General features: G+C 39.0%; 1 protein-coding gene across 6 annotated transcripts in view; it reads left to right on the forward strand.

Annotated features, from left to right (window-relative positions):
* PHF20L1 (PHD finger protein 20 like 1) overlaps positions 1–19764 on the forward strand; it is a 57227-nt gene extending 37463 nt beyond the window's left edge. For 3 of the 6 annotated variants that reach the window (XM_064706707.1, XM_064706710.1, XM_064706708.1), the window contains 8 exons: positions 3611–3775; positions 4163–4344; positions 6281–6380; positions 7511–7597; positions 8559–8754; positions 9149–9518; positions 13057–13219; positions 14341–19764. In XM_064706707.1, coding sequence (XP_064562777.1) covers positions 3611–3775; positions 4163–4344; positions 6281–6380; positions 7511–7597; positions 8559–8754; positions 9149–9518; positions 13057–13219; positions 14341–14483 — 1406 coding nt within the window. In that variant the 3' untranslated portion in view covers positions 14484–19764. The remainder of the gene's footprint in view (positions 1–3610; positions 3776–4162; positions 4345–6280; positions 6381–7510; positions 7598–8558; positions 8755–9148; positions 9519–13056; positions 13220–14340) is intronic. The other 3 variants (XM_064706709.1, XM_064706711.1, XM_064706712.1) reach the window with 1 other exon arrangement.
* Positions 19765–24552: the final 4788 nt, after the last annotated feature.

The raw sequence follows: 24552 nt of genomic DNA on the forward strand, positions 1-24552 counted from the left end.
TGTTTCTCTGTCCAAAATTTGTGCTACAACATGAAAATGCTTCCAGATCATTCAGTGCTTTAGTGTGAATTGCAATATTGTAGGTTTTGTGTACTTCATCATCCTTATATTGCAGTAATATATTTTTAAGCTATAAACTTTAATTTCTTATTCTACTTAAAAATCATTGGGAGCTTCTTACTTGCACTGAGAAGGCATATAAGTATTTGCAAGAAGATACTGATAAATGCTAGGTGTGTGTCCAGTATTGTTCTTTGGTTTTATCTTCTTGTGGTTATAAGGGGGTCTGTTGTGGGCTGTGGTTTTCTCTTTCTTTTTTTCATCTTTTTATTCCTTTGGTCTTTTTGCCAGCTTGTCTTGGAACTTAGAAGCTTGGCAGAGGTACCATGATTAGGTTCCAGTTTCTAGGAGTCTTATCCAGTGTTTGTCAATATGAGAAGGAAATGTGCCCAATGTCTCAACAAATAGAAATCTTAAATCCAGATGCAAAAAGCAATTTGGGTAAAACCTGAATGTTTTCTTCTTTAAAAATTCATCTTGTGAAAGTCTTGGTTTCACAGTCCAAACATTTTCCATTTGGACTTTTTTTAACTTGGGAAAAAATTTGAAATACTCCAGTAAATTCTAACTCCAGTGTCTGACCCTGAAAAAGCCCATCTGCCAAAAGAAACAGGACTCTCCAGGACTAGGTCACTTTACTCCAGGTGTGGATAAAAGTGTAAAGGTGTTAGGCATTCTCCTTTTGTTTCAAATGTAGAAGAGGGAGCAGATACATTGTGTACCCCAGGTAAGCTTTGAACACGGCTTTAAGACAAAAGAGAAACCCCAGCAAAGACTGGTTTTGTGCTCCGGGTGTGTGCATGACTTGTGATTGCATAAAGCCCATGTGTAGCAGGAATGAGCAGTGCCTGTTACTGCTGCTCCTCTGTTGCAGTGAGGTTGAAATCCATGCAGCATGAAGTAATCAACTCTGCTGCTCCTTGAGCTGACTACAGTGAATACACGTGGGAAATTCTGGAGATGCTGTGCTTTGGACAGAGACAGCAAAGAGGAAGGTGGCTTCATGGAAGGTGATCTAGGAGAGAAGGATATTATGGAACCCTCAGCAGGAAAGCTGTAGTGATAGGTGTGAGCAGGAATGCTTCCTGCAGAAGGATGGAAGTGCAGTAATCTGATCACTTGCTTATATTTGAAGTACTAATTTTTCAGAGTAGTAAATGGGTAGCTACTCCTAATTACTGATTGAAGCCATGCTTGGGTGGGTCCAGAGGAAGGGCACAATGATGATCAGAGGGGTGGAAAACTTCCTTTGTGAGAAGAGGCTGAGAGCCTGTTTAGGCTCTCTTATACAAAAGAGAATGCTGGAGAAAGACCTTATAACAGACTTCTAGTATTTACAGGAGACCCACAGAAAGGATTGGGAGGGGTTCCTGAATAGGGAGTGTGGTAGTAGGGCAAGGGGTAGCAGTTTTAAACTGAAAGAGGGTAGATCTAGATTAGTTTAGATTGGATATTCAGAAGAAATTCTTTTCTTTGGGGGTGCTGAGCCCCTGGAATGGGTTGCCCAGAGAAGTTGTGGATGTCCCATCCTGGGAAGTGTTGAAGGCCAGGTGGATGGACCTCTGAAAAACCTGGTCTGCTGGAATGTGAGGGGAACAGGATGATCTTTAAGGTCCCTTCCAGCCCTAACTGTTCAATTATTTGCAATTACATGACTTTCCTAGGACAGTCTCTCCAGTCATTATTATTAGGGACAGCCAAATGTGTTTGTAATGTGTTTCTTGAGAGTGTTGCAAGTAGTTTGTTAGAGGAAAAGATACAATGCTGGTTATCAAGATAAATGTCAGTACCCCTGTGTGACCAGAAGGCAGAAGCACATGATGTCTGTGCTTGTGTGTGTGCTGTGACAGCCTCACCCTGCTCCTCTCTCTGGCTGAGCAGGAAGATAATACAGAGGCGTGTAAGTACAGTGGGGATTTCTGCAGCAGGTGGGCTCAGACACTGCCCAGGAGCTCCTCTGGATCCCAGTCTTTCCAATTTCTGTGCTTGCAGGTATGAGCTCATGGGGCAGCAGCCTCACTGCAGTACACAGTCTCACTTCCATGTGCATTCTCACACGCTCCCAGTGTTGGCCAGGACTCCCCAGAGCCCCTCATCCCAGCTTTCCTGCTTAGAGAGCCACTTCCACCCAGAGCTGGCCCTTGCAGACCCACTGACCCTTGCTCTCACCTGCTCATCAGCTGGTCCAGCTTGGTCTGTGCAAGCAGTCAGACACTTGGACTGGCTGCAGGTACTGCAGCCTGAGCTCATGGGCCTCTGTGACCAGAAACCCCTGGCATGGGGCTGGCACTGTTGTCACTGCAGTCTCTGAGTGCTGGCACCACCCTTCGCCCTGCAGGGCTACTCCATTTGCTGGCACACAGAGCATGTACATGAACCCTGAATGGAGAGCCCCTTCCCCAGGTAAGAGATGGAAATGAGGTTTAATGAAAGTTACAGAATAGTTGAGGTTGGAAGAGACCTCTGCAGGTGCAGTGGTCCAACCCCCTTGTCCTGGTTGCCAAGGTTTATATCCAGACAATGGCTCCAAGGAAGGAGACTTAAAACCTCTGCCAGCACAGGCTGGATGCAGGGCATGGCCAGGGAAATGTACTGACCACAAGACTTTATGCATATGTGACTTTTTTTGTCCTCTTATTCCCGTGTTCTGCCCATAATTGTTTTCCCCAAATCACTTCAGTCCATCCATTTCCCCCACCCTTATTTTCTTCCCTAAACATTTCATAGTAAGTCGTTCATAAACCCAAAATTATTTTCCCCCATATCGCATAGTGTCCTCCATTGGCAGCCCCCAGGCTGCAGCCACCCTTAGTCCAGGAGATGATGCAGAGAGCTGCTGTGGGTAACACATCCTGATGGGTTTCATGCAATGGAGGTGATGGCACTGCTGGGAAAGTCTGAGAGGGGCTTGGCCATGGGGTGTTTGTTGTTTTCCTGCTCATCCTCCTCCTCTGGGCCTGTGTAGGTATGCTCTTCTGGGATGCTCCCTAGCCCATCCCAGGACCTGTTGGCCCATTGATGCCTCCCGACATGGGCCTAGAAACATCCAAAGACAATTTTCTTTGGGCTCCTTGTGCTTTTCTGCAGGGATGCAGACAAGCTTTTATCACTTAAGCTGGCAGGGTCATCTGTGGTTGCTTCTAGGTAGTAATGCTGGTAGTGCTGCAAGCAGCCTTAAGGCAAAGGAGAGAGTCACCAGCAGCATCTCTAAGGATAGCAGATGGTGCAGCATGAATTGTGGAAGAAAGAAGACTGCATAATATTCTAGGAAAAATTACCCCTCTGTACATTCAGAGGTGGCAGAGTTACAAATGGTGATGCTTATCTATCAAACTTGATTATGTTTCTTACTGGAAACTTTAATAAAATGTTACAGAGAGCTTTTGCCATTTCTTACTTACAGTTTCATCATCCTGATACCTCAGCATTGATAATCTTTGCTTGTCAGCATAGTGCTGCAGTAAAATCTATACACAATTTTATTTTTTTTTACATTTGTTATAAATTTTACTTTTTTGTAAGAGTGATTTCTTTTCTTTCAACGTTTCAGATTACTCAGATTATGAAGACAGCTCTGTGGAGTTCCTGGACAGGTGCTCCTCTCCCCTGACACGCTCCTCGGGCAGCTCCCTGACCCTGCGCAGCATGTTCTCAGAGAAGAACACCTCATACCAGTACCCCAGAGCCATCCTGTCTGTGGACCTTAGTGGAGAAAGTAGGTTGAATGAACAGCAAATTTCAGTTTGTAGGTTTAATTTGTTTAGAAAGGGAGTTTCAAAGGAAATAATTTGGTTTATGTTTGGGATTGTAGCTATAAATGTGGTGACTGATTTATCCTTCATCTATTTAAATCAAAATGCTTGCACTCCTCAAGCTGTTCTGCATTGTACTTGCTTTGGTTAAGTGTTGCTACTCTGCATCTGAGGAGAGCACGTTAAAGGCACTTTGCAGAATTCATCTTGAAATCTCATGTATCAGCAGTGTGTTTGAGTGTGATTTTTTTTGCTAGTGCAGATTAAGATTTTTACCTGTCGAAACTCCCTGTATTTCTTTCAATTATTATGTCTCTCCACACAGTTTCACATGTATTTATTTCTATTAGACCTTTCAGATGTGGAGTTCTTGGATGATTCTTCCACAGAGAGTTTGTTACTTAGTGGTGATGAATACAATCAGGATTTTGATTCAACTAACTTTGAAGAGTCTCAGGATGAAGATGATGCTATCAATGAAATTGTTAGATGCATTTGTGAACTTGATGAAGAAAATGGCTTTATGATTCAGGTAAAAAAGTTTGATGTGTGGAGTTACATTTTCCATGTGAACATTTTGCTTGTGAAGGTGCCCTTTTGATGTGTCACAGACTGGAATTATGTAGAGAGCTGTACTTAAGTGAGCAAGAACAAAATATTTCTTTGTTCTGCACTTGGTTTGGCTCTGTTCAGTGGATGCAGAGCTGTTTCTCTAGGATGGGTTTTCTCCAGCAATTTGATACATAGGACAAATTGCTGGGTAACCTTTTGCTTTATAGCCAGCTGATAAATTTGGAATAAAGTTTCCTCGGCCACGCACAAACCATTCTGCTTCTGTTCCCCAGACCATCCAGATTTTACAAGCCCTCCTGGCTTGGCCCTTGTGCTTTGCAGTACCACTTGTAGAAGCCTCTCTGCTTACTGTAAATGTCCGTCCTCTGTGTGCAGTGTCTCCTGTGCAGACACTAAATACTGTCAGTACTGTGAGGTGTGTTTCATCTTTAGAACCGCACTTCTCACACTGGGTATCACTACCAGGTTTTAGAAACTGCTGAGAATTTACATCTTAACTTGTTATAGATAAAAGGGAAGAAGAGTATTCCATGTCTGCACAGCATTCAGGTGTTGACAGATTGCAACTCCTGATAGATTGCAACTGCTGCTTATTACTTTGTACTCCAGTTAGGAGAGAATTTCCCATCTATGAGTAATTTCAAGTATTTTTCCTCAAGCAATTTATAATGCAGTGATTAAATCAGATGCAAAAAGCAGTAAGGAAGAACTGAGTTGTCAACAACTTTAAAAAGGTCATGAACCTTCTGTGGTTTTTACCCCCATTCAAAATCAGGTTTGTATTCAACTACTGCTGTGGTACATTTCCAGTTGACAGTATGGAGCTCTTTAGTCAAGATTTAAAGGAAACAAGTAGGGCTGTCATGTGTTAGTGGACTCACTGTTCTGGAACTGACAGAGCCCTGGAAATGAAGGGCACGCAGGCTGTCTTGGGGAGCAGACTAAAAGGCTGTGCTGTGTTGGAGGAACTGTGTTGGAGGAACTGTGCTGTGTTGGAGGAACAGCTGTGGTAACAATGTGGAAAATGGACGGGTGTAACAATCTTCTGAGACAGGAGGGAACACGGTAGCTGTAGTGACAGGGGAAAAGGTAATTTCAGTGTCTTGAACAGGTTCATGCTCAAAGGCATGTCAAAGCAAAGAAGAGAGATTTTCAGCAGTGAGCCAGCAGATATTTAAAACACTGGCAAGCACAGAGTTGAGAAAGGGAAGTGTCTTTATAAGAGGCAGTTTCCTGCCTGTTTTTGAAGTCCAATGGCAGCCTGATTTTTCCTCTTCATGCTTGTCTCACTGAGAGCAGCTAGTTTGCTGTTTCTAGACTCTCATGTCTTACCACTTCTATTTTGCTCTCCTATTCTCTCGTTTCTCCTCTTTCATTTTGTCTTAATTTTCTTTTTCTTTTAGATTTTCCATTGGTGCGATATTAAAAGCACATCTTTCTAGCGCACTGGAGAGATGCTTTGTAAATATAAATAATTTAACTGAAGAGTTTTCTACTTTTCACTGTTATGCTGTAATGTATTACATTATCTTTCTACTTTACTATAATATTATACTCCTGTCTTATGTTTCACTACTAAATATGTAGGTGCTAAAATACTGAATGTTGCAATAAAATACTATTTAATATTCCATCTTCAGTTTCTTTCTTTTTTTTTCCTCCAGTCTGAAGTTTGTGGTTGAGGTAGCTTTCAGATCTAGAGCTCTTTTTTAGCGTGATGTCTTTGTCTACCCAAGTACAAATTGCCCAGCTAAAATAATCTTGCTCAAGCCAGCTATTTAAATTAAAGTGCTGTTCTTTGCATTTTGATGATTCATGAAGTAGCCTCTGGGTTTTTGCATTTACTTGTCTCAGTTTTAGTTTTTGCTTTTGTTGTGTTTTTTTTCTGATGTCAGTGTGAAGAATGCTTGTGTTGGCAGCACAGTGTATGCATGGGACTGTTGGAGGACAGCATTCCAGAGCAGTACATCTGTTACATCTGCAGAGATCCACCAGGTATGGATAAAGCACCTTTATCTGCAGCCCTGCTTAGGATTTTTGAGCAAAGATGTTATGAATTTGCTTAAATTGTTCAAGCTTTGTCTGTTTTATGTTACGTGTGATGCTTCTTTGGGGCAAGTGATTCTAAGTTTGGCTCTGAGCAGAAACTTACTTTTGTGTTAGTAACATCATGGTCAGCTATGCTAAATCGTATCCATTAACTCAGTTACCATTGTTTAACTTGTTGAAAGTTAATTTCCCCCAAACCTTAGCAGTTTTTTATGTCAGTGTAGTCTAAAAAACCTTTCTGAAGAAATAATTTTTGTTCAGGGATCTGTTTTGCCAATACTTGGAATCACGTTTGTTCATTTAAATATTTTCTTAGAGGAAAAGGACTCAGTACCACAGTACGTTCAAACATGCTGTGAATGGCATTTCATAGTAATTGCAATTTTATAATGTTTACATTAGCCCAGAACTGTGTAAAAGTGTGGAACTGAATATTTAAAATACAGAAAATCTATTCCATCTTAGAGTAGACAATAGTGCACAAACAGCATATGTGGAATTTCAGATAGGTCAAATTCATACGAACTAGGAAAACTTTACTTTTAAACTGAATACATTTGATTAGGAAGATGTTGATTTAAAAATTATTCTGTATAAACCCGTTTTTCTTAACAGTTATATGGAGAAAAACTAAATAATTTGGAAGTAAGTTTTTTGTATTTTCTTCTGACAATTCATACTAATGCACATACCTGTCTTCTGGTGAAATATCCAGCACTCCAGCTGTTTCAAAAGGGCAATGAGACTACAACCTCAACTTTACTGTCATTCTAAATTTAAGAAGTGAAATATGAAAATTGCAGAGATTTTATTTGCTATTTCTGAGATTAAATATTAGGAAAGTAGAGCTGGTCTCAGTGTAAATCAAAACTGGTGGTAGAGAGTCTTGTCTGATAGTTCTGTGTGGTGTCTCTTTGAGCAGCCCAGCTTTTTCTTACTAAACCCAGCTAATTTGTCTTGTGCTCTTTCCCTGCACTGTGTCAGGTACTTCGTTTTCCCCTGCTATGCAGAGTCTGTGTCCCTAATTTTTATCTTCTCTCCCTTCCTAACCATTACTTCTTTTCTTTCTATGTCAGGAGAAAAAAGTCATTCTCAATGTCAGTATTTTAAAGTGTATTGGGATAATGGGCAAAAAGGAGATAGACAGGGTATTCTCCTGAAAGGTATGAAGGGCTTCCATCAACCCATTCTTTGTTCTGTCTATGATGATAGTTATGATTTGAAATCCACTGTAAGATATTGTCAGTCTGTCTGGGTGCCTTGTTGTAAACAATAACATTACAATAATTAGCATTATGCATTTCTAGTTTTGGGTGGGCATTTTGGTTTTGTTTTGTTATGGGTTTTTTTTTTTTTTATTTATTTGGGATTTTTAGTAGTTATTTAGCTACTGTAGAAGCCTTAGCTAAATCCTCATTCCTGCTTGTTGGGTTAAGACACAGCAGGGGAGACCTGAGGCCCACATAGATCAATACCCTCTCTACAAGTCTGGTGAAAGGCACCTCAAAGGGAGTGTAAGAGCTCTGCTGTCAGATAACTTTGAAATATCTGCTTTTCCTGAAGCCTTTGCTTGGCTTCTAATAAATAGAGTGAGCCAGCATGTACTTTAAACACTGGCAATAATAATATGTAATAAATAGATATTGACTTCAATATTGAAGCAAAACGTTTGTCTTCTAGAAACAAATTGGGTGTTTTGGATATATCCATATAAAATCCACTCTAATATTTCTCTTGGTAGCTTAGGCTTTTTTTTTTTTTTTAAGTTGAACTACTTAGTGAATAAAATGTCAATGTAATTTTTTTTGGTGATTTTTATTTTGATAACAGCATAGATCTTAATATCACATAGTTTGATTGCAAAGGTGATTAGATTTTAACTTCAAATGCCATTTAGAGGGATCTTGAGGTTTCAGGCTGATTTTCTTTCTCGTAAGTTTTGGCTTTTTTCTTAATCCACAAAAACTAAATATTTTATATATTAGTAGCAAAATCCTGAGTCATCCTTTCATGGATGTGAGGAGATATTTAGGCAAGTACAGGACATAAATACAACACTCTAGTTGTAAACATAATTCTGCTGTGCCTTTAGATGTCCCTCAATTTCTTTATTGCTTACCCCAGGACAGAGGTGGAGTGCCAAATATCTCTATGACAAAGACTGGCTAAACAATGGACACATGTGTGGATTATCATTTTTGAAAGAGAACTACTCTCATCTTAATGCCAAAAAGATTGTGTCAACACATCACCTACTGGCAGATGTCTATGGGGTAACTGAAATACTGCATGGACTCCAGCTGAAGATTGGGATACTGAAGTAGGTATCACTCCAGGCTTTATTTTCCAGATGTATATATTCAGGTAGCAAAGACTACCATTATTCCATTTGCATTTTTCTGTCACATTGAAGTTCTTTCTTGTATAATATTTTAAGTAATTTAAGTGCAAGATGTGCAGTACCCTCAGCTTCAGCAGGAGCTAGGTGTTCAGCACCCAGGCAGATCTGGTCTATTGAGATTATTGGTGATTTTTTGGGCACATTTTGTGTTAAAGGGACATTCTAGATTTATCTTAAATTGATTAATTACCTAGGAGTACTTCTTGTTTGATAATGATAGTTAATATCTAGGAGAATTGGATGCTTAATAGTTCAGTCCTCTAAGTGCACTAAGTTCTCTATAACTTGCTTTTTTTCCTCCCCTTCATTGCAGAAATAAGCATCACCCAGACCTTCATCTCTGGGCTTATTCAGGGATGAGAAAAGAACAAGAACAAAGAACTGTTGGGGTAGAGAAAAAGTTAGTGACTTTGCAGGATGCTGTTAATCCAGCTGAAAGGACGTGTCATAGTCAAAACCATAAAGAGCCACCCAGTATACCCCACAAGATGGAAGAAACGTACATCACAAGTGAGCACAGCTACCAAAAACCACAGAGTTTTAGTCATGACTACAAAGCAGTCACTGACCCTATGAGCTCAGATGATGAAGACACAAGTAGCTTTGAGGAAGATCAGGAATATCACACAGAGAATAAAAACTGTTTACAATATTCTTTTAAAGATGGTGGCATGAATGAGCAGGTAAGTATCATTCTTCATCTGGGAAATTTTATTTGGAAAAGTATGTTCAGTCTGATAAAACTGAAGTACATACAGGTGTTTAAAAATCTTTGTTGCTGTAAGTCAACAATTTATCAAATAAGTCAGCAGAAATCACTAGAAGCAAACTTGGATCACTGAAATTGTTCCAGGTGAAGTATGTTCATTTCAACTGGTGTATGAAATAGAAGGTATGGTTTAAGGTATTGCCTATGCTAAAGAATCATTCTCAATCCAATGTTTTGAAAGAAAACCCCATTCTTAAAATGCAAGGTCTTGGAACAGAATTTTCATGGTTTTTACAAGGTGAGGAGAATGGGACAGGTTTCCCTTTTTCTCTCAGTTTGGTTATCTACATGTGTTAGGGGGTTTTGGTTGTTGTTTTTTAAACCAAGGCTTCTTTAAGAGTGTTTTTTATTGTACTGTATTCTTTTAATAGCAGTGCTACCTAGGATGTCTTTCACTTGTAATGATTTACTGACCAACTAATTTCACCTCATGTGCAACTGCTTTTCAGTCTTCTATATTGCATATTTCTTCTAATGAAACATTTTTAGTCAGGATTATATTTTGCTGTTTAAACATCTCTTTCTCATTTTTACACTAATGGTTTGAATCCATTATTTGGTGGAAAAGGTCTGGAATTTGTTAATCTGGTTTTCGTGAACAGTTCTCAGAGCAAAAACCAAAGAGAACCAAACCTTTCTGTTTCCTGCAATACCAGCTGTATGAGGATAAATCATCCAACTCATCCCCCTTTAGAAGTACAGTTTCTGATGTGGAAGAAATGAGTATGATGCATCTTTTTTCTTTTTAATTTTAGTTCTAAATGTGGCATGTAAGCTGTATAGTCTGAATGGGGAATTTTAGGCTCATTCTAATTAAAAATACCTGTTTCTGTGCTAAATTTGCTAAACTGCACAACTATATTCAGATTTCTAGTAAGGAGACATGCAGCAGTGTCAAATACTCTTGCCTTCCAACAGTAGTTTAAATTGTCATTGTAAACAGTATAGATAGTATAAAGATATTTATAATTAAAGGGAAATATACATGAGCAGTTGAACAAGACTAGTATTTCCTTCAGAGATTCAGGAATATATCTCAAAATCTGAGTGCCCTCTGTTTGCCACTGGCCCCAACAGATCTCTTCTTGGTTTAAGAGTGTTCTTTCCTTTGGGGACACCTTGATCACCTTTCCAGTAGTCAGCCTTGATACTAAAATAAAGTCTTCTGCCCAAACATGATTGGCATGGAAAAGCTCTCCTTGGTTTCTCCATAAACCTGTCTGTACTTACCTTAAAACTGACATTGAAGGACCATTTTAAATCATCTGACTTCTCTCTAAGGTGCCTTTTCTCCTTTCCTTGTCAAAGTTTGATTTGGGCTTTGAATTTTCCTTTCTAGCATTCTTCAGAGCCTTTTCATATTCTGGTTTTCCATACTGTTTTTTCTTACCCTAATCTGCAGTTCTGCTACATATTTCCATTTCTCTTACAAACAGTGTTTGGATCAACTGCTTTCAAGTCCCTTTTTGGGCTATGCATTATCTTTAAAATTGTATTTAGTTTCCTTGGTTTTGCTTCTGAAAGCACAGGACTTCCCCACCTGAACCTCCTGTTATTTTTTGTCCACAAGTTGTATCCTTAACTCTTCTCCTGCCATCCCTGCCTGATTACCTATATTGATCTCATAGCTTAAAGGAGAACCTGTTGGATTTTGTGGTTTTTTTTTTTCAAGGAGCCATTTGAATAGAGGTCATTAGAAGGGAAAAAAACAAACCAACATTTTTGATGTTATTTAGATATTCAGTTCCTTAGCTTTGGAATTTTCTCTATCTTGCTGAAGCAGGCTGAAAGATTATTTTGCTTTTAGAATTATGGACTTGTATCCTTTTGCAGTAAGGGAAAAATGACATTCCTGTAGTTTTGAAGAGGGTCTGAAAATTGTAAGGAATAGATAATTTCTTACTTGTATTGGAAATATTTTTCATAAGATTACAAAAAGTTTGATTACTGAAAACACTGTGGAAGTAAACCTGATGCCTTTAGTGAAGGGAGTTGAAATATCATAAAGGCATCAACACTCTTATACCTTTCAAATAAAATCTATATCTGATACATAATTTTAACTCCTTTATTGAACATTATGAATATTAACAACACTTGTCCCATCTGAGTTGCTAATAAGGTTGCCTGCAGGTCAGACAGAGTTTTATTTGTTTTGTTGGTGTTTTTTAATTGATTTTAAGTCTTTGGGTTTTTTTGCTTAAGTTGTAACTTAAAATCCTTCAGTTCCTATTTTCTTCTTTACCTCTCTTTTCACTCTTCCTTTACTTGACTGGAGAAAAAAAAAATTTAATAACAGACCTAACACCATTTTTATCTTATGTGGAAAATTAGCTGAGCTCTTCAGAGAGGTGTATTATTACAATTAAAGTCATTCTTTGCTATGGCATTTGACATGAACTGACACTGGGTGAACACATCTCTTTGGCATTCTAGTCCTTAAAATAAAATCTTCAATAGTGAAATAACTTCATTGGGTAAAAAGTCATGGTGAACATAAAATGGAATCTGTTAATCCTCCTAATTACCTAAGATGCTGAGTGTTTTTAACTCATTAAATGTGATCTACTTCCACTCAGTAGCTGAAACATCAAATACAGAGAGATTAGGAGCTTGTGCATTATCTCTGGCATGCTGTGAAGGTACTAATTATATTGCAGAAGTCAATCTTCCTCAGATACTGTGTTTGCATAACTCCACATGTTACTATAACTGTCCCCAAACATGTTCAGCTCTACCCCAGACTTGTGCCTGGAAGGTAGGTGGGGTAATAGCAGGTAGGAGGAGAAGGTTTTTGTCTTAATCAGCAAACAGAACAGATTGCTCAGAGAGGGTGTGAACTCTCTTCCCTCACTGGAGATACTCCAGAACCATCTGGACACAATCCTGTGCCATGTGCTCTGGGATGACCCTCTGGGACCAGGTGATCCACTGTGGTCCCTCCCAAGCTGACTCATTCTGGGATTCTGTGAAATAGGATGTCCACCTTATTTGTGCAAAATAGTGACTGTTGACATCTTAGATACTTCTGCATTGTAGAGAGTTTTCCATGGAAACAAACCTTAGGATTGTGCTCATTTTTGGTGGCAGTAGACCCATGCAGTTCAGCACTTTATGGTTTAAGTTGCTATTTATAGAAAAAGGGCACAGAAGTACAGTCTGTTTTACTGTATTGAAGAAAGTATTTGAACTGATAAACTTCAGTGTTAGGGAAATGAGGCAAAAGGTAGAGATGCTTACTTATGTGGAATCTGCATTTTATTATTTTAGTCTTTTGATGTGTCATAGTATGTGGCTTTCTGAGTAAGCTTTTTGTTGTGTGTGCAGAAGTACAATTTTAAGCCAGCAGAGTTTATCATGTGACTCAAATGTTGAAATCAACACCAGAAATTAAAACAAAGAAAAAAAAAATCTTAAATGGCAATTTTTTTCTTTCTGTTGCTCCTATGAAGAATTCTGCTGAAGGAAACACTGTGTTTGTTTGTAATGAAAGAAAAGGCTCAGAAGAACAAGTGGACACACATCTTCAATGGCAGCTAAATCTCCTCACCCATATAGAGAATGTACAGAATGAAGTCACCAGCAGAATGGACCTGATTGAAAAAGAAGTTGATGGTAACTGCATTGCCAAATTACTTGTTAATGTACCTGTAGCAGCATCTCTCTTAACTAATGTGTCCAGAGTGATCTGAGGCACTGAGGATGGATTTTTAAGTATTCTGTTCAAATTTGGGTCCCAGAACTATAAGCAGAGCTTGTACCCTTGATCTCCCCACTCCCTTCTTCAAGTTTTCAATGCCAGTAAAGTAGATTAAGCACTCAGGCTTAGACTTCAGAAAGCTTAGATAACTTGTCTAGTCTTTGTCCAGATATGAATCCTAGAGTTGATGGCTTTTTCTACACCTGGAATGGTTTTTGCCGGATTGTTCTAGTAATTGACAATATGTAAGGGAAAAAGAAGGTGTTTATTGTGCCTTCAACTTTGGTTCTTTGTTTTTTTGGTTTTTTTTTGTTAGTAAGCAAGTGGTTTCATGAAGACAATTCAGTCTTCATGGGAGAACTTGAATGAAATTATATTGTATGAGAATATTGTAGCGCATAAGTGTCTGTGACTTGCCAGTCATAGAAACTAGTAATAAAGGGAGTTTGTAGCCTAATCCTATGACTCCTTAAATAGTCTTTTAACAAATAAAGTTGTCTTATTTCTATTTGCAGTTTTACTTCCAGTATCCCTGTTTTTGCTAGATTCAGTGTTTTAAAGCTAATAGGGTTGACCTTTTCCCTTCTCTGTTTCTACAAGCAGAGAAATTCCTTAAAAACATTTGTTGAAAATTGGAAAACCATTCTGTAATCTGAACCTTGTCCACTGGAGCCTGTTAAAGTGGCAGAAGCAAACCTTGTGTTTAAGGGTTGCATTTTCTGTTTCAGAACTGTCAGAGTAGACCATAAACTGAAGTTGCCTTTATGTGTGGAGAGGGTAAATTGTGAAGCAAGAGTAAAATTTACTCCCAGATACCTTTTTACAGCAACAATCAAATCAGGAGTTTGGATTGCTCAAGAGAAATGTGGGATTAGTTGGTGTTTCCCTAACAAAATTTCATCTGTTAAATAAAATTCACAGCCTCAGTGAATTTTCCCTTTTTTTGAAAGACAAAGTAAGAAAGAAAAGTTTAATTTTTATGGAAACTGTTTCTCAAAGAGTTACTCTAATCAACTTCTTTCTTTCCCTTCTGTAGTTTTAGAAAGCTGGCTTGATTTCACTGGAGAACTGGAACCACCAGATCCTCTGGCCAGGTTGCCTCAGCTCAAGCGACGCATCAAACAGCTCTTAATCGACATGGGAAAAGTACAGCAAATAGCAACACTTTGCTCTGTATGACAAAAGGAAGAATATAGAAGTAAAAATAGGTTCTTTACAATGAATTTTATTAGCCACAAGACTGACAGGAAGACAGCAAAAAGCTGAGCATTTATCTGGTTCTTTGCTGATTACATTAATAGGCTGAAGCTTTAGAAAGAAGAGAGGAAGTTTAGAGTCAGGAATCTGTTTTATGGAAAATATGAATATTCAATGTCTGGGCTTCAAAATTATATATAATATACTTAGAAATGTCAATTTCTCAGGATTTTAACATGTTGAACAATAAATCCCCAGATACAAGAAAATTCAACAAACAAAAACTCTTCGAAGAGCAGTGCTCCTATTTTGAAACCCTTGGCAAGCATTTCTAAATTAGCAGAATTCAGCTGACTAAAAATGCAATCCTCTTATCTTGCTAGTGAAAGATAGATACAGAGAGAGCTGTATCTTCTCTACAAGGAAGGTTTTTAGATTATTTCTTTCTCTTATGAGTGTTCAGGAAAACAAACCTATTAGCTTTGATTTTTGAAAAAAATTACTCGTCGTGGTCTCCCTTTTAAAGTATTTTTTTAAATAGAAATCCCTATAACAGCACCCCTAGGCTCCTTTAAAACAGAAGTGGGAAATAGTGGTCAGATGTGCCAAATAATATTAAAATCACTGGGATGAGAGTTTAATTATGACTTAGGCGAAGGTTTTTTCCAAAGTCCGACTCAGTGCCAGCAGTCCATCCAAAATTGTATCTACTTTATATTTTTTTATGTTCTATAGCAGTGTTCAGGAATCAAGGTACAATTTTTGTCCTGGGTAGCTCTGTTCTGATGTTGGCCCTCTGAAAGCTTCACCATCCTCAGTGGGGATGAGGAATGACAAGAGCAGCAAAACTGTCTGTGGCTGTGGAAATTCTGTACCATTAGAGGCAAAAATCACAAGATATCTTATCCACGCTGTTTTTACAAAATTTTTCAGCTTCAGTGAATGAAATGTCATGAAACCAAAGGCAACCTCCTTGCTCTGTTAGCTCTTGCTGGATTTTGAGCCCAGGACTTTTCCTGTGCTGATAAGTTGCCGCTGTACCCAGTGCTACATCCATGTCTGTGTGTGTATGTATATGTGCATAGCTATGTGTACATATATACATGCCATGCACATTTCTACCTACACATGTCTAGTTTTATTACCATAAACTACAAGAACTGGTGGTTCATATTACCTTTTAACAAGCAGTTTCTAAAATTGAAAATAATGTATGTACAGGTTTTGAAATTTGTAAAATATGACTGTTAAAAGGAGGCTATTTAACTGAGGACATTAAGATACTTGAACATTTTATGCCTCATGTCTGTTTATCAGTTCTAGTTATCTGTATAAATGCATTTTAGAACCGATAGACAGTAAACTTGAATTTACCTTTTGATAAGAGTACAAGCCACTGTACATTCAAAAATTATTTAAATTTGCAAACACACTGTTCTATATGTAAGGTACTGTATGTAAAACTGTTTATTAAAACTATTCTGCATACTCTACATTTTCCACTTTTCTTCCTGATCTACATACAAATGTAAAAAAGAAGTGATTGTTATTATGTACAGACCATCAAAAATCTTGGAATGCCTTTTAAGGATGCATACAACTGAAAAATGTGCCAAAGATGGATTATCTGGGAAAGACTTTGCAACCAGTGCATTGAACTTTCATGATAAAACCATTATTGAGAAAGAGAGCAGCATGGCTGGTTCATTGCTAAAGTAAACCTACCCTGACCTTTCCTCTCTGTCATACCTGAAGTGAGTTATCACTCCTGATGGCCAAAGCAAAATGTAAACCCCTGTTACAGAGTGGTTGCTACTTAAAAAGTCTTCCCACATCAAGCTTGTAGGAGACATCACAGAGATGCATGAAAACATGGAATTATGGAATGGTTGGCAACTCCATTATGCAGAAAGAACATTAGAGCTGTGGAGTTGTTGACATTTTATAGCAACTGTTAATAAATACTCTGTGTTATATAGATGATGCTTAAATAACTGCTTCAAACATGAATAGTTGAGTGACCTACTTGCTTTTGGATATGTGAGACATTTTTATAGACTATTCACTTGCTGCATATCCTTGAATGTGGTACTGTGTGTACTGTATAAGAGAAGTGTAAATCCAGATGAATTACTTTGAAACAAAGTGGAGTGTATTTACAGAATTTATACAGCATACACTGTAGCAATATTATGCAATGTGTGTGCATATGTGTGATGTAATATAATTGTAAATGTTACTGAAGGTGGAGGTGGACTTGGAAAGTTCAGGGGGGAGGACAGAGGTTTTATTCTTACTACAGAGATGGAGGAGTGGTATCCTGAAAAGGAAATCCTAAGGTCAAAGTTGAAGTTGCCCTTGCAGCTTTAATGTGTCTTCTGTTTGGATGTGTAATGGCCTCTTAATTTACACAAATATGTAATTTTACCCCTCAAGATCCTGCCTTGTTCAGGATGGACTGTGCTTACAAAAACAATCTGTTCAGTATTTTTTTTATGTTCATTGTGTAGTCATGTATTATAAAAACTCTCCTGCAATCATTCATATCTTCTAAGAAATACAATCTCAGTGTCCGTATGGACGTGCTATGTATGATACATCGTGTCCTGCTCCAATGTTTCACAAACTTGTCTCAGTTTGCTTTCTCAAGTTGTGGTGCTGGTCTGTATGTAACATGTGGACATTAGTTTCTGACCCCAGTTTCTCAAGTATTCAAAGGTTTGGGATGCTTTTGAGGTTTTTCTTTTAACACAAGTCAAGTGCCATAAAAATGCTGTGTTTTGCACAGAATGTAGCCTACAGTTGATTGCTTTGCTCATGTACCAGTCAACCCCAGTGTGATCTGGCTCTTACCAGTATTTCTTCCTAGTTGGCCTTATCAAGAGAATCTTATTCCTGTAGGCATATTTTTGCATCTGTCTTCCTGCTTCCTCTCTAAATAAGCCAGGGATGTACACTCAGTCTATTTGCAACATCATTTATTGGGGTGTGAATTGTGACTGCATTGTTTTGATGAAGGGGACAGACCCTCTCTGAGGAAAAAGATGGCAATGTAAAGACTTGTGCTCAGAAAGGCAAAATGTTTAAATTTGAAGCCTTCTGTCACTGAATAGGAGTTTGAAATAGTAATAGACAAAAGGGAAATGCCATTTTACAGAAGCCTCTTGTGATTTTAAGAGGCAAAATGCTAAATGGCAAACTTGTGGAGCCTTTGAATGCCCAGCTTTTTGTCTGAGCTTTAGTTAGGGGTTTGCCTGTTTGTTTTTTTTAATGGAGCTATCAGGGTGATTTCATTTCAAAGCCTGCTCCTACTTGTGACCATACCAGAGGCATCTACATCAGGAATTGTGTTTCAGTTGCAGTGAAGGCAGGAGAGCAGTCCTGCAGTCATAAATGAGATGTGGTGTGGGTGCTGTGATCTGGTATGACATGATGGGGCTGCCATTGGTTACAAAATGGATGTACTTCAGGTCATATTGCAGGGAATGGGTTGGAAGATGCTTCCTGTTAACCCTTTTCCTGGGTAGCTGTAGGTTGCATAGTGCCCATGTTTTGGATATTCTGGCCTTAGATGCATAGATCTTTGTTCAGCTGTGGAGTGGTTTACAGTGGTAGAAGCCTGTCATTTTCTCTCAAATAGACAAAAAAGATGGGTTGCAATTTTCTGATAGATTTCCTGTATTTGCTGGGTGGCAAAGAATTGAAACTGTTCTTCCATGGGTGCAGTAATCTTGTATGGCTGACAGCCACCTGTCTCTCTTAATTTTATCTCTGAGCTTCTACATGTGCTCATCTATTCATTCTGCAGCTTGCATCTTTTTGTCCTTTCATTCTTCAGCTTTCTGCACTCTGGCTTCTGAGGTGCCTGGAGGATGTCACTCTTTGTTCTCATGGCCAGTTCTTCCTGGCTGCTGTGGGAAGCAGTCGTGGGGAAAGGCCTCTTTGGCTCTTCTGTCAACAGCCTCCAGAGCACCCTGGGACTTGTGTACAGTTGGAGTGTGTGCACTATAATCAAAATCTCCAGGTGTTTTTGATGCCTTTCTCAAGTAAGCCTCTTCTGTCTTGTGCAATTGGTGACCTTCCTCTACTCCCATCTGGCTTTTAACTTAACTAGACTTGAATTAATATAACAGCAAAACCCCTCTGACACTGCTGGGCTCCAGCACTCCTTACCAAACCGAGGGCTGGGATGCAAAGGAGTCATTCAAACTTTACAGTAAAATTACAAAAGTATTTGATGTTGTAAACCACACTATTTTTCCTGTGTATTTAAAGGGAAGCTGTAACCATTTTTCTTCACTGGAACTCTAAAGGCACAAAACAGATCCTGAACTGAACTGGAGCTTGGTGTAAAAATCAGCAAGTGGAGGATGGGCAGGACTCTGCCAAAAGAGCAGTCAGGCTGTCCCAGCTGCCTTTGCCCTGTTAGTAGCTCTGAGGAGGTGCTGGTGTGTAAAGGGGGTGTGTGCAATGATGCCATTCATTTGCAAGCAGGGTTGTTTAGAACACTGGAACTATAGGTTTTTGCTCTACTGCTTAAAAATGTTTCAGTATATGCACCTTAATTTTGGAGTGCTTAGTAAAGTCAGAGGCTTAATCACTTTTGAAATACCCATTGCTATTCTCACATTTTATTAGCTCACAATTTTTTTCTCTTGTACTGACTGCATATGGCTTTAGGTGAGGATTTCGCAGAGGCTGTTTGAAATGCTTCAGTAATGGTTTCTGTTATACTTTGTTATGTCCTGGGCACTGGGTGTGGGGGTCTGTCTTTAGCAATAAATTTTATACACTATGTGTATATCTGTTTGTATATGGAAAACAAATACAGAGCATGTAACGATGGTGAAAATACACTGCGCCGAGTGCAGACTGTGCATTTGGCAGCCATTCTGCACCAGCCTGAACAACCCAAATGAAAAATTGGAGACCACATGGAGAAAATGAACTAGCATGAAAAATCATTCAGGACAAAAGTTCCCTTCCCTTACTCTGTGGGTGGGATAACTAAAGCTGGTTCAATTGCTGTTTGCTTCAAACAGCTGTCTTCCTTTCCTGAAAACTGGCCAAGCCTCCTGTGTTCAGCTGTAGTCACGTGCATCAGTGTATTGTCACTAAAGACTCTGAGAGAGGCAGCACTGCACTATGATTAAATCTTCTGTGAGAGAAGCAAAATACTTCCTTCTGTGATTTGTTTTTTATAATAGCAATAATGTTGACTGCATTCTAATACTCACAATAAAGGTCTGTTGAGATTGTTACATGCCTGGGCTCCCTTTCCATGGACTTCTCTTCTGGTGAACTAGTGATTGTTTGCATATTGTTTTAAAGCATTAGGGAACCTTCAGTTGCATGTTTAGCCTGTAGTCCTTAGGTTATATGTAGCCATTGATACTCACCTTTCTACATTGCAAGGCTTGAGGGAATCTTCAGTTGTATTTTAGCCTGTAGGCAAATGATACAATCAGTAAATTATTCACAGTACTGCATTACTTAATGCATATGGCAAAGTAATTAGAAGATATTTCTGTTCTTGGACTCTTTTGATATTTTAACAATTTCAGAGGTTGAGTTTTGCAATGCACTTTATTCTTTACAGTCAATGTCTTTCAACAATGTATTCACAGTGATGGCATCTCTTCTTGTGGGCAGACTTGTGCCTTTGTACAATATCTTTACAAAGGAACTTTAATTTGCTTCTAGTAATTTATTTTAATGTCATCCACAAGTTGTTCATTACTGAACAACTTGTGTCAGTTGTTTTCTACCACAGTAATGTCACAAGACATTACTGTGGTAGAAAACAAATGAGCCAACAATGCTGAGCAAGTTCTTCTCTTAGACATCCTGTGGACAAGGGCACATAGGATAAGCAGCAGGTGAATTAAATTGGGCAGAAGCTCAGTAAGTTACTGACATAGAAAAAAATTTTTCATTCACAGAAAAAGAAGATACGATAATAAATCATGAACTTAAAAATTTTAATTCTGAAACATTTTAATAATTGTTGAAGGGACAGTCTGAAAGCAGGCTGTCAAACAAGATACAAGACCAGATTCAGGCTTGGAGCAACATACAGAAACACTTTTTTGAATTAGCAGACTTTCTGAAGAAGTTTTCCTGAGTCAGACCAAACATCTGGCCAGCCCAGAGTCTTGTCTGCAGTAGAAAGAGGATATCAGATCTGTACAAACATATAATGGAATATCTGTGCAAATTGCCTTTTTCCTGAATATGTCTTTCACTTCTGGCAAACAGGGTTCCTTTACCAAAATTAATTTTTTAGTCCATTAGTTTTATCAGTCACTTGACAGAGATGAGTTCCTCAAGTTTAATCCATATTTTTCATTGGTGGCTAGTGGAATTCACAGCTTTGTTGTGTGGCAGGAGCTGTGTTTATCCTTGAACTTCCTTTCTGACTCCACTGGCTCTGCACCATTGCCTTTATTTCAGAGAAGATTAGATATTGCATTATTGAAAAGACCCAAAGCCGTTTTGTCCCTCCAATACCAATAGTTTGGCACCCTGTTGCTGTCCTTCTGTGACTGCTGGGGACTTTTCTCATTGCCTCAGCTTTTTTTTGTCAAATACTGAATTGATTCAAGTTGCAAATCCTGTGTGTCACTGTGGTTGCAGACCTGGCTCCTACTTGGGGTTTCAAACCAATCTGCATCCCTGGTGTTGTGAGAATAAAATACCTATTTTTCTACCTGGAATCACTGTGGTATTATTAGATAGAGGAAAACTGTTATTTTCATTAAATAAGTAAGGAAAAAATGGCATTTTATTTGTCCTAGAAATGGTCAATTCCTGCAGGGACAAATGCAAATTCAAATATTCTTACATGGGCTTCTTTAGGTTCTGTCACCAAAGGCAATTGTCCAAATGGTAAGTTATAATTTAAGATTTGACAAGTCCTGTGCACACTTTTCTGATCTAGCCAAGTTTAGCATGGGAATGACTGAAACTTCCCTATTGTTCTTTAAATTTGAAGAATATATCACATATAAAGTGAATACACTGAAAAGTGCATTACCTGGGGCCGTCATCTTGTAGTCTTTTAATTTTGCATCACATGAGGTCTTAATCAATGATGATACAGATTAGTGCTTCACAAGGTCTTGGAAAGAAATGCGCTCTTTAGTTCTCTATCTAAGTGTAACAAATGATGTTAACCTTTTTTAATGTAGCTTTCTTAAAATGTGTGAGATGATTGTCCAACATTGGTGCTTTATTTAACACAGACGAAAAAATTATTCTTTGAAATTATTGAATTGGTTGATATAAGCATAATTTCACAATGTTTTCTTAACATTTCTGCTTTCAATTTGCTGCCTCCTTTGGGAAGCTCCTTCTGGTTCTTTTTTTAAACTAAGGTTGACTTTTCAGGCTCAAATTTGATTGGGGTAAGAGTAACTTTTCTGTGAGTACAGATATCTGTGTATTCATATACATGAATCTTTATCCCTGGGCCTTTCAATATGTGAAATTGCAGTTGCACAAACTGTCTCTTCTGCTAAGAAAGTGTATGCAAAACTGGAACAATGAATAAATGTCTTCTTCTTCTTTGAGGTTTGTGATTTCAGTGTCTCATCCCACTGACCTATATCTTTGCCCCAGCAGTTTCAACAAAACAAACCCCTCATTTCCAGCACTAGAGCAATGATTTTGAAGACATGATAGTTGAAGGCCATATTGGCCACAGGGACCTTTTCCACTTCTTTTCTGCTCTTCATTTGTGAGCTAATAGAAGATGTAACTCCATCTTTTCTCAGGTGCTAAAAATAGAGGTCAATGCCATTGTCCTTTCACTGAAGGTTATGCAAGGCTTTTCTTGCTTTGTATTTGATCAGCCATAGATAGACAAGGGCCTCTTTTTCTCTGATGAATGTGAATTCCACACATTGCTTTGTAAACAACTTTTTTTTTCCTTTTTAATCCATGGGCTCTTGTATCTCCTTGAAGGTTCATGTACCAAGATGCCCACCTTGGTTTGACGCACATCTAGAAGTGGTTTGAGTGATGCCAATTGCCAAAATTCCTTTTCTCGTTTAGTTTTTTAAGAGACTTTTAAGACTTGGCTGTTCTTCCCAGCTTGAGTAGTTCATAGGTTATTTTTGAGTGTTTCTAAAGGAAATAAACATCATCTTGGGAATCAGCAATGCATAGATATAGTGAGTTTTTGCTTCTTTCTGATAATAATAGTCCTTTGGTACTTGGTGCTTTCCTGTCTGCCCTCCACCATTATCAGTCTTTTATAGCAAAGAATAAAGAAGGAAAGTGAGTAGTGACCTTTATAAGCTCCTTTCCCCATTTGCTGTGCAAGGAACCTGAGTAACACTTTTCTAACAGCTTTAGAAAACTGGGCTAAATCTGTATCACACACAGACCCCAACACACTCTGGAGATGTTTCTGTGGCTTGGACACATCACAGGACTGCCAGCATGGAGCTGCTGCCCCTGCAGAGCCTGACTGTGGCGCTGGGCTGGGCTCTCTCTTGCTGCTCTCCTGTGTCTGCCCCACTCTGTGGGGTTCAGACACAAACCTGAGGCTCTTGAAGTGCCCTTGGGTCAGAAATATATGTTGTGGTCAAATTTTTCTTCTTTCCTGATTTAGCCATGCTGATGTTAATAGTGGTTATTTAGTCTGATTCTTTTGCTCTTCATGCACGTTTCCCTACAAATGCTGTACTAATCCATAAATTCAGTTTCTTTCTGTGCCCACTTGATCAGGTCTCTTACAAATTCTTACAGAATTTGTCATCTTTATGCCTCTTAAGTGTTGCCTTTTCTTGGTCTGTCATCTATGCTGGACATGTTCATCATTTTTTCCCTTGATCTTTCTGTAGACAGTTGACTTTGGAATTTATGTTCAAGCAACCTATTCTAGACTTAATACAGTCCCACTTATTTTTAAAAGCCTAGTCATGCTAAAGCAAGCTTGTGCTGCTCTTGGAGATCATATTTACCATATCCGTCAGACACTCTGGCATGGCAGTGGTCTACAGCCAGCACAGAAGTATGCTTGGATCACTGCTGTCATGATCTGTGTCTGTGGGAGAGTATCAGAGGAGTTGTTTCTAGGCTGTCTAGTACCCATGAATCACAAACAGGAATGCTGCTCTCACTTCTTCTTGAAATCAAGTTAAATCCAGCTTCAAATATGTGCTGTTATTATTTAAGTAATGTTTTGGGGCTTATTTATCCAACCACATTTGTTACAAGTGAGGGTGAGTTCTCATAATTTCTGGTGCAAGTAAATGCTGACTCAGTCACAAGAGGTGGTGAATTAACAAATGAAATTCTGGAACCAAGGAAATATTTCTCATGTTTTATGTTGAGGATCTTGCATGTAATTAGTACCAAAAAGCTTAACTTAAGAAGCTTCATGATCATACTGATCTTACAGCTGGAGGATGAAGCCCAAGGAGTGAAGCTGTGCCTGTCAGGCTGTGTTAAAGTGCATGGTGCAAGTGGGAGTGATAACAAAAGATAGAATGTTGTTGACTCTGATCCTTAATTCACTTTAGCCAGTGAATGCATCCATCCTGTTTTTCACTTAATAAAAAAACCACATTATGAGTTATATTCAGTCCTGATGTGCAGCACCCAGAGGTCTCACTCAGGTCTGTCCCTCAGGAGGTTCAGCTCTCTGGGAATGTAAAAAATGTGCAATTCCCTAGGGAGCACAGAGCCTGGCTTTGCCCTGGGGCAGGTGAGGGCCAGGGCTCTGCCCAGGGTCACTCCAATATCCCCAATTTACTTGTCGGAATGACTGAGCCCCTGCCACCCGCTGTGCCTGCAGCCCCTTGGCTCAGCTGTGCTCCCTGGAGCGGGGATGAGAGGGGCCTGAGGGAGGGCAGCTCCAGCTCAAGGAGCCTCTTGGGTTTGCTCAGAAGCCTCGTGTGCGTCACTCACCCAATTCTGTGCCCAGTCAGCAGCACTGAAGTGAGCCCATCCCCATGATGGGCGCTATAAAAGGGCAGCAAAGGCTCTGTGGGTGCACAGAGCTGCCTCAGGACAGAAGGGGATGGGGCTCCCCCATTGCAAG

The sequence above is a fragment of the Zonotrichia leucophrys genome, chromosome 2, assembly GCF_028769735.1.
Source record: "Zonotrichia leucophrys gambelii isolate GWCS_2022_RI chromosome 2, RI_Zleu_2.0, whole genome shotgun sequence".
Classification (NCBI taxonomy): domain Eukaryota; kingdom Metazoa; phylum Chordata; class Aves; order Passeriformes; family Passerellidae; genus Zonotrichia; species Zonotrichia leucophrys.